General features: G+C 36.3%; 1 protein-coding gene across 1 annotated transcript in view; it reads left to right on the forward strand.

Moving 5' to 3' along the window:
• Positions 1-15,484, forward strand: part of LOC101894038 (neural cell adhesion molecule 1-B) — a 503,351-nt gene that overhangs the window by 345,082 nt on the left and 142,785 nt on the right. The window contains exons 6-7 of the mRNA XM_059129927.1: positions 12,258-12,371; positions 13,875-14,078. Of these exons, the coding sequence (XP_058985910.1) occupies positions 12,258-12,371; positions 13,875-14,078 (318 nt within the window). The remainder of the gene's footprint in view (positions 1-12,257; positions 12,372-13,874; positions 14,079-15,484) is intronic.

Below are 15,484 nucleotides of genomic sequence, written 5' to 3' on the forward strand. Positions count from 1 at the left end.
TTAATCTTCTTCAAAGTGTTTTTTAAAATCAAAAAGAAAATATGTATAAAAACAGATTTTTTTCCAATACCATCTAGGAAGGTCTGGGACATATGAGCATTTGAGGTCAATATAGATGGCGCCCACTTGAATTCAATTGAACTTGGAGATGTCTTAAAGTTAAAATATAAAATTAACTAAATCTGTAATGAGACCAAGAGGTTCAAGCTATTGTAGAAATTAGTGGTAATGGCGCCCAGTCATAGTCGATTATCATCAAATGTATCCTGTCAAAAAAATTTGTATTTTCCATACGATTACTAAATGAAACGCAGATTTATATGCATCTTTGTATTCTGTGTTTATGGCGCCCAAACATAGGTATGCATTACCTCTGTTAAACCGACTAAAAACGAGTTACAAACTTTAATAAACCAAAAGAAAAAAAACAATATTTCATGCGAAGCTGTAAAAGTGGCGCCCAAACATGGAAAAAATCACATTATAGAAAAAAATTGGAATTAAAGTTGTTTTTATAAGTTCAAATGAAACTTTAAATATAATTTATAAAAAATGCAAAATGACACGAGGTCTTAAAAGATTTTAAAGAGCTGAGTATAAATGGCGCCCAAGCATGATAGAATATCATATCATGTATTTCATGATTATATATTTTATTACGCCCTATTATAATCCAAAGTGAAAATTTCTGAGTTAGTATTTATGGCGCCCAAGCGGTACACAAAATCTTTGTTAGGTCATACTAAATCAAATAATTTTTTTTTATAAATTGAAATTAAAATGAGATAGAGATGAAAAGTGGCGCCCAAGCATTGGACAAACTCGGGTCGTTGAACTTAAATATATTTTATAAGTGGAACCAGTAGAAAAGGTTCAAAAGTCGGGAGGCGCCGACAATATGACACAGTACAACGCAATGCGTATTGAGTAGAGCTCTCGTAACACTAAATGTTTATATTGGGAATTTATACGAAATAGATCATCCTAACTATGAGCCTATGAGTAGTCACAATTTGGGAACTATATCCAACTTTGAATCGATTTTCAACAAATTTGACGAATGCTTTGTACCTCTAGCACCAAATATCATTGATGTACAGGGTGAGATGAAAAAACTGCAACCAACTTTAGACTGCTTTCATTACTAAGCCACTCATCCGCAATTATTCCATTGACATCTCATTATATTGTTTAAAAGCGTACAAAGGCATTTTGGTGAGAATTTTCCAGAAAAAAGTTATTCGTGATGGAATTTAAGGGTGACTGTATGATTTCTTTATTTTTGGCTGGAAAACTACAAGTGACCATCGTTAGAGCTCTCCAGCATTTAAATGTGAATTAATCTCGTGTCTTGTACTATCGCCCGTTACCGTTATACTGGTAGCGTAGCCCGACATCAAGGAAGTGTACGGAAGAAACAACGACATCAGCAGAAATGGTTCTCAAAGTAAAGAAGCGACTTGATCGAAACCCGCCTCGCAGTGCCGAAAAATGGCTCGTGATCTAAACATATCGTAATATTCCATTCGGCAAATATTGAAAATGAGCTCGCCCATTGAAACTCCAAAAAGTGCAAGAACTTACATCAAAACAGAAAGAAAATAGACTCAAAAAAACTAAAGAGTTGCTTCGCTTCGCCGAAAGTGCTGAACTGCCGAATTTGAATTTCTCCGATGAGAAATCATACGTTGTTTATCAGTTTGTAAACAAACAAAATGATCGTGTTTACTTGCCAAAGAGGTCAGCTGACAATGTGCACCTTCCGTTGGCCACCAGAACTCGACTGCCGGCCATGGTGATGGTGTGGGCCGCCATAACAGCCGATGGCCGCTCTTCGCTCCTATTAATCGACCGTGGCATCAGAATAAATGCCGAATATTATCGCGAAAATATTTTGGAGGGTGTATTAAAGTCTTGGGCACGCAAAGATTTTGGCCGCAGACCTTGGACATTCCAAAAGGAATCAGCACCATCGCACTCAGCACGCGCTAACCAAGAATGGTTACAAAATGAGGTTCCTCGCTTCACTTCCAGTGTAAGATGGCCACCAACATCTCCGTATACCAATCTGTTGGACTATTGTGGAGTGTTTTAGAAAGCAAGGTTGGCACTAAAAGATACCAAAGTGTCGATCACCTCAGGCAAGCGCTTCGCCGGGAATGGACCAAAATACCACATAAATGTTTGCTATTGTTATCGGATAATAAATGCGACCTGCATTTTGTTCGCAAAAATGTGGACGGACAGACATGCATAGATCGACTCAGAAAGTGATTCAATAAATACCATCAAAAGTAATTTTGGGCCTATATGGCTTCCTTCTCCATGTTACAAACATATGCCCAAAGACACAAAGAAAAGTTGAAATTGAAGTTGCTATTAAAACTTCAAATGAAAATTTAAATATTTTTTTGAAAAAATCCAAAATGACACCATCACTAACAAGATTTTATGGAAATGAGTATTAATGGCGCCCAAGCATAGTGGGAAATCATCTCTTTTTTATTCCATATTAAAAAATGTGTATTTATGTACCTAAAATCCCCTTGTCTACACAAAACATAGTAAAAATTTAAATAGAGATATTTTTGTAAGTTTAAATTTTAATTCAAATATTTCTATTAGAGTCCAATATGAGAATCTGTACGTGTGGCGCCAATCAAGTAAAACATTTTACATACCGCATTCAAGAAAATATTTATAAATTACAATGATGAGGTATGATATAAGTTGACATAATGGTTTGTTCTTTAATTCTCTTCTTTGGTAGCAAACGTGCTCATATAACATTTCCATAAGTTTCCATAAATACCCCTGAAAAAAAATCTAATAAAAACAAACTTTTAAATTCCTACTTCCAAAAATATAACATAAATCATTTCTTATTAAACAACTAATGAAAAATAAATCTTTTTCGTAATAACTTTTATAGATTTGGATTAGGATTTAATTTAAAAGTGCTTTAACGTGAAAAACACACTCCAACACAAGCCCCATTCTCCATCTACCATTTGTCCCCCTCCATTACAGGCTAGACGCCTGTAATGCCAGCCTTACACAACAATTCCAGTTATCCACTGAAGGCATGTTCCCGTTCGAAAGCTTATCAAATGTTCAACAAATCCCCAACAAAACAAATCACAAGAAAATAACTTCGATACTATGACCCGTCACGACTATGTCGGCGACGACGACGACGACAACGACAATTTGCTTTCTTGTGACAATGGCAATGGGTCGAAATGGGTAACTGTTATTGCAAGGCATTGTACGTTGGAAAAGAGAAAAAAAAACCGAGGGCGCTGAATGACGACCGTTGTTAAGCTTGCCGAAACTTTTAAATAGATTTAAATTACAATTATTTGCGTATTGAAAATTGCCATTGCGGGTATTGGAAAAGTTAATTTTTGCAATGTGTTTTTAAAGAGCTTTAAAGTGGGGGAATCATATTGGGATTAAGAGAAACTGTGATTAAAGTATTTTATTTATTTTTGAATCAATATTTATTTTTGAATCAATATTGTAATAATGCGTATCAAAATGCGTAGTATTGGGTTTAGGAATAAATGAATAGGAAAATAACAAAAATAACTGACTGGGAATGAGTGAAATATGAAAACCGGTAAAGAAAGTCCTAAAGACGGGCGGGGACGACTTTATGATACCCTACACCACTTTGCTAATTTAGTAGAGCTCCACATAACAATTAAAAACACGTTTGGTGCACAAAAAAGGCAAATCGGACGAAGATATATATAATTTTTGACCGATTGTCTCCAATTTCAATAGGGTTCGTCCTTGGGCCAAACAAATATTTTTTGGGAAATTTCATCTTAATCGGATAATAAATGCGACCTGCATTTTGTTCACAAAAATACGTGGACGGACGGACGGATGGACAGACGGACTGACATGCATAAATCAACTCAGAAAGTGATTCTATGGAGATCCCCATAGGTAACTATTGATCTACCTCGCTTCCTTCTCCATGTTACAAACAAATGTACAAAGACATAATACCCTTACCACTATGTGGTGTAGGGTATAAATACTGACTTTTAATTCAAAATACCAAATGTCGACTGGTCAATCAATGTGGTAGTGTAGGTCAATCAATTCCCAGCATTTCGGTGGTTTGGCCATATTTTCCTATCGGAAATTTAAACCTTTGTTATCTCCTTTTAAAAATTGAATGTTCTTGTTTTTGATCTCCTATAAAAATGAATGTCATTAGTTTATATTACTTAATGTTAATGCCCTTCGTCTAAAATGAATGATTTACCTATGAACAGATTCCAAAAGCGTTTATTCCATAAATCTTCCTTTAATAAGTTGGAAATTATTTTTCGGTTAACCGATTCATAAATGCCATCAGAATGGAGAAAAATGAAAATGGCGATGCCGAAATCGGACACAGATTTCATATTCCACGAGGGTTATTAATAATCAAAACTTTGGTCTTTTGTGAGGTCTTGAGTGGACCAATACTTTGCTCTTGACCCAAGTCTGATATAAATCTCAACCCACGTAGAGGTTTATTGTCATAAAACTGGAAAATACTTTGGGGAAAGTGTCATAAGAATTGAACCGATAATTTCCAGCTCGATCTGAGTTTCGCCAACAAAATTCAATGTTCCAAATTTGGACCACATCGGATACTCCCTTTGACAGATACCATGCTTGACAAACCAATATAAGCACGTACATCTCTAGATCGACCGTAATAGTCTAAAGCGATTTTTGTCATAAGAGACAAGGGTTTTCAATCCGTTATTTCGATGACACATATTTTGGATGACATCAATTTTTGTAGCCAGACGACTGAGGGTATAAAAACTGTGACTTCTATTTTGTCTTGAGGCTTTTATGCTGATCAAGAACAAAATCACAAAATTTAATGGAGTGACAATGTTCGAAATAACTTGCTAAGGATAACAAGTAACCAAGTAACCAGTAAGTAAGTAAAGAAAGTTTTAAAGTCGGTCGGGGCCGACTTTATGATACCCTACACCACTTTGCTAATTTAGTAGAGCTGCGCATAAAACTTAAAAGTTTTTATGGGAGAATTCAAACATACACGCTATGATTATAATTATAATTTAAAGTTCTTTTAAATTCGGACTTGTATTACCCATTTGAAATCGGATAAAGATATAAATGGGAGCTATATTCAAATCGGAACCGATCTCGATAAAATTTGGCAAAGATATTTCTGAGCTGTATTTAATATATTTCCTTGAATATCGTTGTTACGGAATGCATATTACGGCTGTGGATAACAAATATGACAAATCGGATAAACAGTATATGTGGGAGCTATAGCTATATCTGAACCGATCTTCACCAAATTTAACATACTAGCTTCTAGACTCAATTCGGTCGTAAGTGCCAAATTTCATCCCATTTGGGCAAATATTAGAAGTTTGGGACACAATAAAAGGTAAATCGTACGAAGTTATGTATGGTAGCTATATCAAAATCTGAACCGATCTCGATAAAATTTACCAAATGTATTTCTGAGCAGTATTTGATATATTTCCCCAAATATTGTTGTTACATAGTGCATATTACGGCTGCGGAGGAAAAAATAACAAATCGGATGAAAAATATATATGGGAGCTATAGCTATATCTGAACCGATTTCGACCAAATTTGGCATACTTATTTTCAAAATTCCATACTACTCGGACTGATATTACACGTTTGGTGCACAATAAAAGGCAAATCGGACTAAGATATATATGGGAGCTATACCTAAATTTTGACCGATTATCTCCAATTTCAATAGGGTTCGTCCTTGGGCCAAACAAATGATTTGTGCAAAATTTCATCTGGATAGGGCAATAAATGCGAACTGTACTTTGTTTACAAAAATACATGGACAGACGGACAGACGGGCGGACGGACATGCATAAATCGACTCAGAATGTGATTCTATGCAGATCATCAAAAGGAACTATGGGTCCATCTCGTTTCCTTTTGCCTGTTACAAACAAATGCACAAAGACATAATACCCTGACCACCTTGTGATGTAGGGTATAAAAAACAGCTAAGTTCGGCCGGGTCGAACTTTCACCATTCCATTTCCATCATTTTTAAGCAGCTTAAAAAATGTCCAAAAATTTCGTCGAAAAATATCGTTCATAGGAAAACCGTTATATGAGGGATATAGCACCCATTACGTGCTTCAAAACATAATTCCGAATATCGGGAGGTATCATTACAAGTGGGCCACAAGAAGACGTGGACCTGCATTGACAATTTTCTGTCAAAGGTTGTAGCACCATTACGAACTTCAAATACGAAGTGTGAAAGAATACCTTTAGATAATGTAGCTAGCTTTTAGGGCCTACACGAAGACCTAGACCTGTATAGACAATTTTCAGGCTGTTGTACCCATTACGAACTATCATAATGTAATTTGAAACAATTCGGGTGAACAATGTGGCTAAAATCATCAAAAAACCGACCAAAACTCTTGCAGACCAAACAGATTTGAGTAAAATTTTATCAACTTACTTCAATTCGTTCGGAAGCTTGTTTGTGATTTTCACAAACGGACAGACAAACGGAAGGTCATCGTCAAATCGACATAAAACTTTATGCTGATCAAGAATATATGTACTTTGTGGAGTCTCTGGAGGAATAAAAAACTTAATATACCCTCCACACTATGACGGAGGTTATTAAAATTTGGTAACCAAGATAATTATTATCCACCGGTCAAGGCCTCTACTGGACCCGTTTGTATTATTCATGCTCTTTTAAGAAAATCATTTTGAGGACTGGTCCATACATTTGAACATGCCAAAACCATATTGGGCGCCACTAGGAAAAAAATGTGCCACAGAATAACTACAAGAAAATTTTTATCGAGCGACCACTTCGTTCGCACATTTTTGGCTCCCTGGCCAACAAAGAAAGTTGAAATTGGAATCTGATAACAACAACCTCTGGAACACTACAGTCCATTAGATATCTGAAGAGAGTCTCACTTAATGGACAGACTAGATGGCTTGAATCTCCCTGCCTTACCCATTTAAAATTTTACCCCCTTAAAAAAAATAAATTGTTTGCCCTTGCAATTGTTCTAATGTATGAGAAGTACTTATTCCTGGCTCTTGAAACGTTTGTTTTAGCTGTCTGAGAAAAAAAGCCCCTTATTGCTGCCACACGTCACAAGGAAAAGGACGGACCACTGAACCCCAAAACAAATAATGAAAATGTCTCAAAAAGGATCTTAAAGTCTTAAATAAAATGCGTGCACAATTATGTTAACGATGTTGACAAAAGGACAAAACGAAGAGCAAGAAAAAAAAATACAAATTCTATGAACTCAAGAAATCTATAAAGCCAAACGCCAATGTTATTCAACAATGGCAAGGAGCAAAATAAATGCCATAACAAGAACTCTGACACCAAGGCATTTCGCTAAGGCAGCTATGCCAGCGAGCACAACGTCAGTGTGATTGTAATCAACTACAAGGACAACGAATATCGGGAGGTACCGTTATATGGGGGCTATATGAAAACGTTGACCTACATGGCCCATTTACGAACTTACCCTGCCTATTAGCAACATAAACATGTGTGCAAAATTTTAGCCTTCTATCTCAATCCTGAAGACATTTGTCCTTGCTTTCAAAAATTTCAAATTCATGAAGTATAGTTTCTTTATGGCAACCTATGAGTCCACAAAGGTGCCAGATTAATGTCAAACAATTAATTTTCTTCTCCAACCGATATTTCCACCCCTCGTCCAAATACATAAATTCACTATCTACTTTCCCTCAATTCCTTCCGACTTGCGTCTCCGTCATGTCACTCGGACTGGTGTATTATTTTTATTTTGACTTCAATACGTGGTGTACTGGAAATAATCATAAAATCAATTGCTATGCCATGGGTCTTAACTTGTTTTCTATGAATTCCCAGTTTGATGGGTTGCCCGTTCCCGTTCTCATGGACATACCCTAGGCACACTTGCAATAAAATTGTGCGAAGGACGAAAAATGGGGGAGGAAAGAGAGAGGAAAAACGCATAATAAAAAAATAACAATAAAAATTGTTTAGACTTATGTCGTCTGAATATATAAATAAACAGAAGGTAGGACAAGAAGAAAAAACAACAAAAACATGGTCAAATAATAAACTCTTTCCTTATATCCTCTCCCCAACTCGTACACCCTCTTCCCAACTCATACACCCTCTCCCCAACTCTCTCCTTTTCCCAGGGGTATATAATTGTTCGCTCGCTTCTGGCAAACGAAGGGTGGACAATGAGTCTGCCGAATCAAAATGTGAAACCAAAGCAAAACATGAAAAAAGCAAAGCCAAGTAGAAAAACATTCTTTACTAGTTTTCCATAGAAAGTTAAATTGAAAAGCAACAATAATAGATTATTTGTCTGTCTGTTTGTTTACTTCTTAATTTGTGGTAGTTCCTCGAAGGTGGGTTTCTGCGGACAAGTGGGCTAAGTGATAATAAAACGTTTAATGACGTCAAATGATTGTCGCCGCCCCACCCTCTGTATTTATTATTTAATGTTCTGTGTAATAATTGATGTGAAGGGATCGGAAAAGAAAACATGACTGGAAGTTTAAAACTGTGGAGAAAAACCACTTAGGTTTTCATAAATTGTGTAATTGGCACACATAGAGCCCTTACAGGGGGTCTGCTTTGAGATACAAGTCGAAAAGGAAAGGGATATGCTTTAATAATTAATATAAATTATTTATTGAATTCCGACATGAAGGGTATATAGAAATTCAGATTTCAAGCCATACGGTGAGTTTTTTCTATTCAGCAACTAAACAGGTCTTAATATATAATAATTCGAAGTTTGAAGAAAATCGGTTACTATTTCTGAACTAAGTTTGATATTATTATTATCAAGTACAAAATTTGTTCTACGCTTGGCTTTATTTGAGATATATGATTATTTTTATATCCTACACCACATAGTGGTAAGGGTATTATGTCTTTGTCCATTTGTTTGTAATATGGAGAAAGAAGTGAGACTTTTGATGATCTGCATAGAATCACATTCTGAGTCGATTTATTAATTTCAGTCCGTCCGTCCGACCGTCTATCCATGTATTTTTGTGAACAAAATGCAGGTCGCATTTATTAGCCTATTGAGATGGAATTTTCCGAACAATATTTGTTTGGGCCAAGGGCGAACCCTATAGAAATTGGTAAGAATCGGTTCAAATTTAGATATAGCTCCCATATACAACCCTTCAGCCGGTTTCAGGTCAATTGTGCAGCAAATGGGCAATGTCAGTCTGAATGTACTTCCGACGGAATTCAGCCTAGCTATTACTCTCATTTATATGATTCATCCAATTTGGTGTTAAAGTCCCTTACATGTGTAACATTCACTCCACAACATTGAATTTTGGTACTAAATATCAGATACAGCCCTCAAATACCTCTGCCAAATTTTATCAAGATCGGGTTAGATTCGGATATAGCTACCATGTATACCTTTATCCGAGTCCATTTTTATTGTGCATTAAATGACTGATATCCCAATTGCCCAATTGAAGTAAATTGTGGCACTTCCGCCAGACTTCAGGCTAGAAGCATGTACTTCAAATTTGGAGAAAATCGGTTCAAGTATAGCTATAGTTCCCATATAAATGTTTCATTCGATTTGGGGTTTTAACTCCTTCACATTCGTAAAATACAGGGCGAGATAAAAAAACTGTAACAAAGTCAAATTCATAATTTTTAAATTTTTTTCTTTTTTGAATTTTATTGAATAAATGCAAAAAAAAAAAACATCGGAAATAGCATCGAATTTAAGAATAAGTTCAGATTTGTTCGAATTGGCCACATTTGGCACGAATTATGACCTTCAAACGGCCAATGAAACAATGAAAATGGCCAAACTCAAGCGCTTGCTTGAGGTGATCGGCACTTTGGCATTTTTTAGAGCCAACCTTGCTCTCCAAAAAAAAAAAAACTCCAGACACAATATTTCAACGGATTGGTATCCGGAAATTTTGGTGGCCATTCTGCACTGAAAATGAAGCGAGGAACCTCACTTTGTAACCATTCTTGGGTGGCGCCTGCTGAATGCGATGGTGATGAGTCCTGTTGGAATGTCGAAGGTCTGCAACCAAAGTGTTTGCGTGCCCAAAGCTTTAATACACCCTCCAGGATATTTTCGCGACAATATTCCGCATTTATTCAGATTCCACGGTCGATTAATACAAGTGGAGAGCGACCATCGGCTGTTATGGAGGTCAACACCATCACCACGGCCGTCGCTTGAGTTGGTGCTGGTGGCTGGTGGCCAAACGAAGGTTCACATTTTCAGCTGACCTCTTTGGCAAGTAAACACGATAAGTTTGTTTGTTTACAAACTGATAAACAACGAATGTTTTCTCATCGGAGGAAACCAAATTCGGTAGGTCACCACTTTCGGCCAAGCGACGCAACTCTTTAACTTTTTTAAGTCTATTTTCTTCCGGTTGCGGTGTAAGTTCTTGCACGTTTTGGAATTTCAATGGTTTTTGCAATTTTTGGAATTTCAATGGCTTTAGCCCGAGCTCATCTTTCAATATTTGCCGAATGGAATATTGCGATATGTTCACCTCACGAGCCATTTTTCAGCCACTGCGATGCGGGTTTTAATCAAGTCGCTTCTTCACTTTTCGAACTATTGCTGCTGATGTTGCTGTTTTCTTCCGTCTATTTTCTTGACGTCGGGCTACGCTACCAGTATCACGAGAAACAAAAGATTTATTCACATTTAAACGCTGGAGTGCTCCAACGATAGCCACTTGTGGTTTTCAGCCAAATATAATGAAATCACACTATCATGCTTGAATTCCATCACGAATAACTTTTTTTCTGGAAAACTCTCACCAAAATGCTTTTGCACGCCTGTATATAATATAGAGAGCAGTCACTGGAATAATTTTAACAGCTATCGGACGAGTGGCTTAGAAGCGACAGCAGCAGTAGTTGGTTGTAGTATTTTGATCTCACCCTGTATATAATAGTACTTGACATATCACCGTTATTTTGTGCTGTGCTCGGGAGACGATTTTCAAAATCTTCAAAATTTTGTTTTAATAATTTTATTTAAGGTTTTTGGAATGGATATAATTAAAAGGATGTCCTTATTAAACACGACATTTTTTTCTCGATAAATCCTTTCTTCACTATTTTTGGAAGATGCTACATTTTTTTTAGAAAATTCAAGAGTTTTTGTGAAGCAAGGGAATCCTAAGGTAAAGTCTTCTAAATGTTTACTATCGTTAAAAAAAGCTTAATAGGTCAGGAGATCTTTGAATTCCAAATAAATAATAGATCTTGACTAGACATGTTTTTACGACTCATATATTGTTAAGAAGTACTTAAAAATTAATAAAAAATCAGGCGGTTTGTGTGCAGCTCAGAAAGATATTAATACAAAATCTTTGTAACCTGACCAAGAAATCTTGACAAATATCTATAAAAAAATAACGGATAATAATTTTTGAAAATTCTACTTCTTGGCCAGGAAGCCATAAAAAATCCCCAATTCGGTAAGCGAAAAATATTTTCTTTAAACAAAAAAAAGTGCATGAAAATCTTGCAATAGTATTATTTATAAATCTACGATTTCTTGGAATACATTGAAATTAGGCAAGATTATAGTAGGGCTAGCATGATAGGGAATACACTTCATCATCATAACTTGCGGCAAAGTTCCTGTAAGTCTGTAAATTTCTGTAAATTCCGGTATATATTTGTATACAATATCCGACTCGTCATAAAAATCAGAATCAATAGAATGGTCAAGAGTATAATTTTCATATATTTGTGATTTTGCCGCCAGGTGATTTTCAGCATTAGAAACAGTCTCGATTAAATGGAATTTTTTTTTTCAAAAATTGGGAAGAATTCTAGTTTTATGGATTTCATCCATACTAACTTTTAAATTTATTGCAAATTCCCAACCATCCTTAGCATCAAAACGTCCGTCCATTGATTTCCCACATTAATTAATTTTATGATACCATATGGACTCCCTTAGCACAAATAAGAAAATCGCACATTTATTTACCTTTACCCAGCCGATGAAGTCATTTTGGAAAATTGTTTTCTCTTTCCCCCCTCTCAGTCCTGCTTTATGTACCTTATCCAATTTAATGCTAAATTAATTTAATTATGTCTATGTCATTTCTTCAATAATGTTGTTCAATTCTCAGTTCAATTTTCTCATGTTATTTTTTCTTTTTGCAATCTTTCATTACAGTTCTTCCAGAACAGCCCATAATATTGGATCGTTGGGGTCGTCAATTAAATGGTACGAAATTGGGGCCAAAACAGGAAGGTGATGATATTGTTATAACCTGCCGGGTGGTGGGAGGTAAGTATTTGGGTTTTGAAACGAGAAATTTGTTTTTGTGTGTTTGGCAGTGGCCATTAATGCTGTTCACAGAATTGTTGGGAAATTGAGTTTTTTTGTGGGTGTTTTCATCATTTGTGGACTTTAAATATCCACCTGGTTTTCTTGGGAAATTCAGAAGAAAAAACATTTTAAATTTTCTTCCAAAAAAAAGGAAAAAAAACTATAGCCCAGTAATCTTCAAATGACAACTGTGTGACTGGCTTACACACACAAACAAAATATGTTTTTTTTTTCTTAATACCCATAAGTATGTGTATGTGTGTTGTAGCTGAATGGGGGAGAGATGTGTTGGACAAATCTCCCCCAATATCCCCTCGAATGGATTTTAAACCATGGATTGCCAATGGATTTGTCGCTTTTTTGTGAGACTTTATGTAATTTAAGAATTCAATTTCCCTTTTAATTTCCCAAAAGCATTGACACACCAACACATTGCCAAAAAACAATATGGGGTACTACATATTTAGTGGAATATTGGCGGAACTTGGGATAACTGAATGATAAGAGAATTCCGATAGGAAAAATATGTTCACAATTGCCTGAGGAGGCGATAAATTACTCTGTGGAAGGAAGGGACTTCTGCATGGACCTACTAAATTTTTCCAAAAATATATGACCCTATATTTGGAATGCTTACAATTTTCTCTGACATCAAGTGTTTCACAGGAATATCAAACCTGACCTTACCCCAAACTTATAAAATAAAATCCATGATATACCCCACCACCGCCAATTATTTCCCAAAATCCCCAATAATTTCCCTGCTAGCCTCCATTTCTAAATCCTTCCGCAATCGATCAATCCACATGTCCACCAAAACAAATCCCACAACTACGACCCATATGTGTCTATTTGCCGCAACACTTGTGTCGACTCTCACACAAATCCATAGACACAATTTTCGCCTAAACTCTAAGTCTAGAACGGCTATTCGTTTTTCTCTCTGTTTTCGTTTTTTTTTTCCGATACGATTTTTGGGAAAGGCATAAATACTAAATGCTATTTCTGAGAACAGTCTTTTTTTTTTTTCTCTATCCCTCTCACTTCTCTACCACATTGTTAAAGAATAAAACTGATTTTGTATTTCCTATTTCGTTTCGTTTCTTTTTTTCAATTTCTCTATTCTTTTTATCGCAACGTGTATTTTTTCTAATTCGGCAATGGCTGCTGTCTGCTGGATGGATGGATGAATGAATGGATGGATACTTTGGTTAACGGCTGGCTGTATCTGTGTGAAACCTGTGGCAAAACCCAAAAAAATCTCCCACATTTTTTTGGTGCTGCTTAAATACTCTACCCATGGACCAAATCTCAACAAAATCGCATTGCAACCGGCTTAATGGGAATCGCCTTTGAAAACACCCGCACACACACACGCTCTCACATCGACGTTTATTGATTTGAATATAAACACCAACCGCACCACCTTCTACACTCAACCCAAACCCAAAAAACACCCAGGACGACCACAACCACAAGTGCGATGGCTGGTCAATGGTCTGCTGGTGGACAACCAATACGAACATTATTCCGGTGATGTTATCGAGAATCGTTTGCTATGGCCATCGGTTCAACGAACGGATTTAAATTCCGTTTTCACATGCCAGGCTCTGAATACGCAATTAGACAAGCCCAAGGAAAAGAGCTTCATCTTGGATATGCATTGTAAGTATTAACCAAACAAAGCAACAACACAACACATTTGCGACTAATGGAAGAAAGAACATTCCCCAAAAAAAAAAAAAAAAACACAAAGAGGGCAAAAAAAGAAATAAACAAATTTTCTTCGGCAAACTGCAACAGATTTGCCGGAGTTGCTAATGGAATAAAAATTAAGGAAGCCTATAGTTGAACGATTAATAAATTTAACATTAAAGGGAGACTTTGACTCTCAAAATATTGGTAAAGGTATACATATGAAGAGGTATACGGCGAGAAGAGCTACAGCAGTTCTTCTATGGCGAGAAAATCTGCAGTTGCTCATTTATATCGATAAGAGCTACAGCAGCTCTTCTATGTGTCGAAGAGCTCCTATAGCTCTCCTACGTATAAAAGAGCTCTCCTATAGCTCTTCTACGTATAGAAGAGCTCCTATAACTCTTCTATGTATAGAAGAGCTTCTAAAGCTCTTCTACGTATAGTAGAGCTCCTATAGCTCTTCTACGTATAGTAGAGCTCCAATAGCTCTTCTGTGTATAGAAGAGCTCCTATAGCTCTTCTGTGTATAGAAGAGCTCCTACAGCTCTTCTGTGTATAGAATAGCTCCTACAGCTCTTCTGTGTATAGAATAGCTCCTACAGCTCTTCTATGTATCAAAGAGCTCCTATAGCTCTTCTATATATCGAAGATCTCCTATAGTTCTTCTATGTATCGAAGAGCTCCTATAGGTCTTTTATATATCGAAGAGCTCCTATAGTTCTTCTATGTATCGAAGAGCTTCTAAAGCTCTTCTAGTATCGAAGAGCTCCTATAGCTCTTTTATGTATAGAAGAGCTCCTATAGCTCTCCTACGGATAGAAGAGCTCATGTATAGCTCTTCTATGGATAGAAGAGTTCATGTATGGTTCTTCTATGTATAGAAGAGCTCCTATAACTCTTCTATGTATAGAAGAGCTCCTATAACTCTTCTATGTATAGAAGAGCTCCTATAACTCTTCTATGTATAGAAGAGCTCCTTTAGCTTTTCTATGTATAGAAGAGCTCCTATAGCTTTTCTATGTATAGAAGAGCTCCTATAGCTCTTCTATGTATAGAAGAGCTCCTATAGCTCTTCAATGTATAGAAGAACTCCTATAGCTCTTCTATGTATAGAAGAGCTCCTATAGCTCTTCTATGTATAGAAGCGCTCCTATAGCTATTCTATGTATAGAAGAGCTCCTATAGCTCTTCTATGTACAAAAGAGCTCCTATAGCTCTTCTATGTATAGAAGAGCTCCTATAGCTCTTCTATGTATAGAAGAGCTCCTATAGCTCTTCTATGTATAGAAGAGCTCCTATAGCTCTTCTACGTATAGAAGAGCTCCCATAGCTCTTCTATGTATAGAAGAGCTCCTATAGCTCTTCTATGTATA

The sequence above is a fragment of the Musca domestica genome, unplaced genomic scaffold, assembly GCF_030504385.1.
Source record: "Musca domestica strain aabys unplaced genomic scaffold, Musca_domestica.polishedcontigs.V.1.1 7, whole genome shotgun sequence".
Lineage (NCBI taxonomy): Eukaryota > Metazoa > Arthropoda > Insecta > Diptera > Muscidae > Musca > Musca domestica.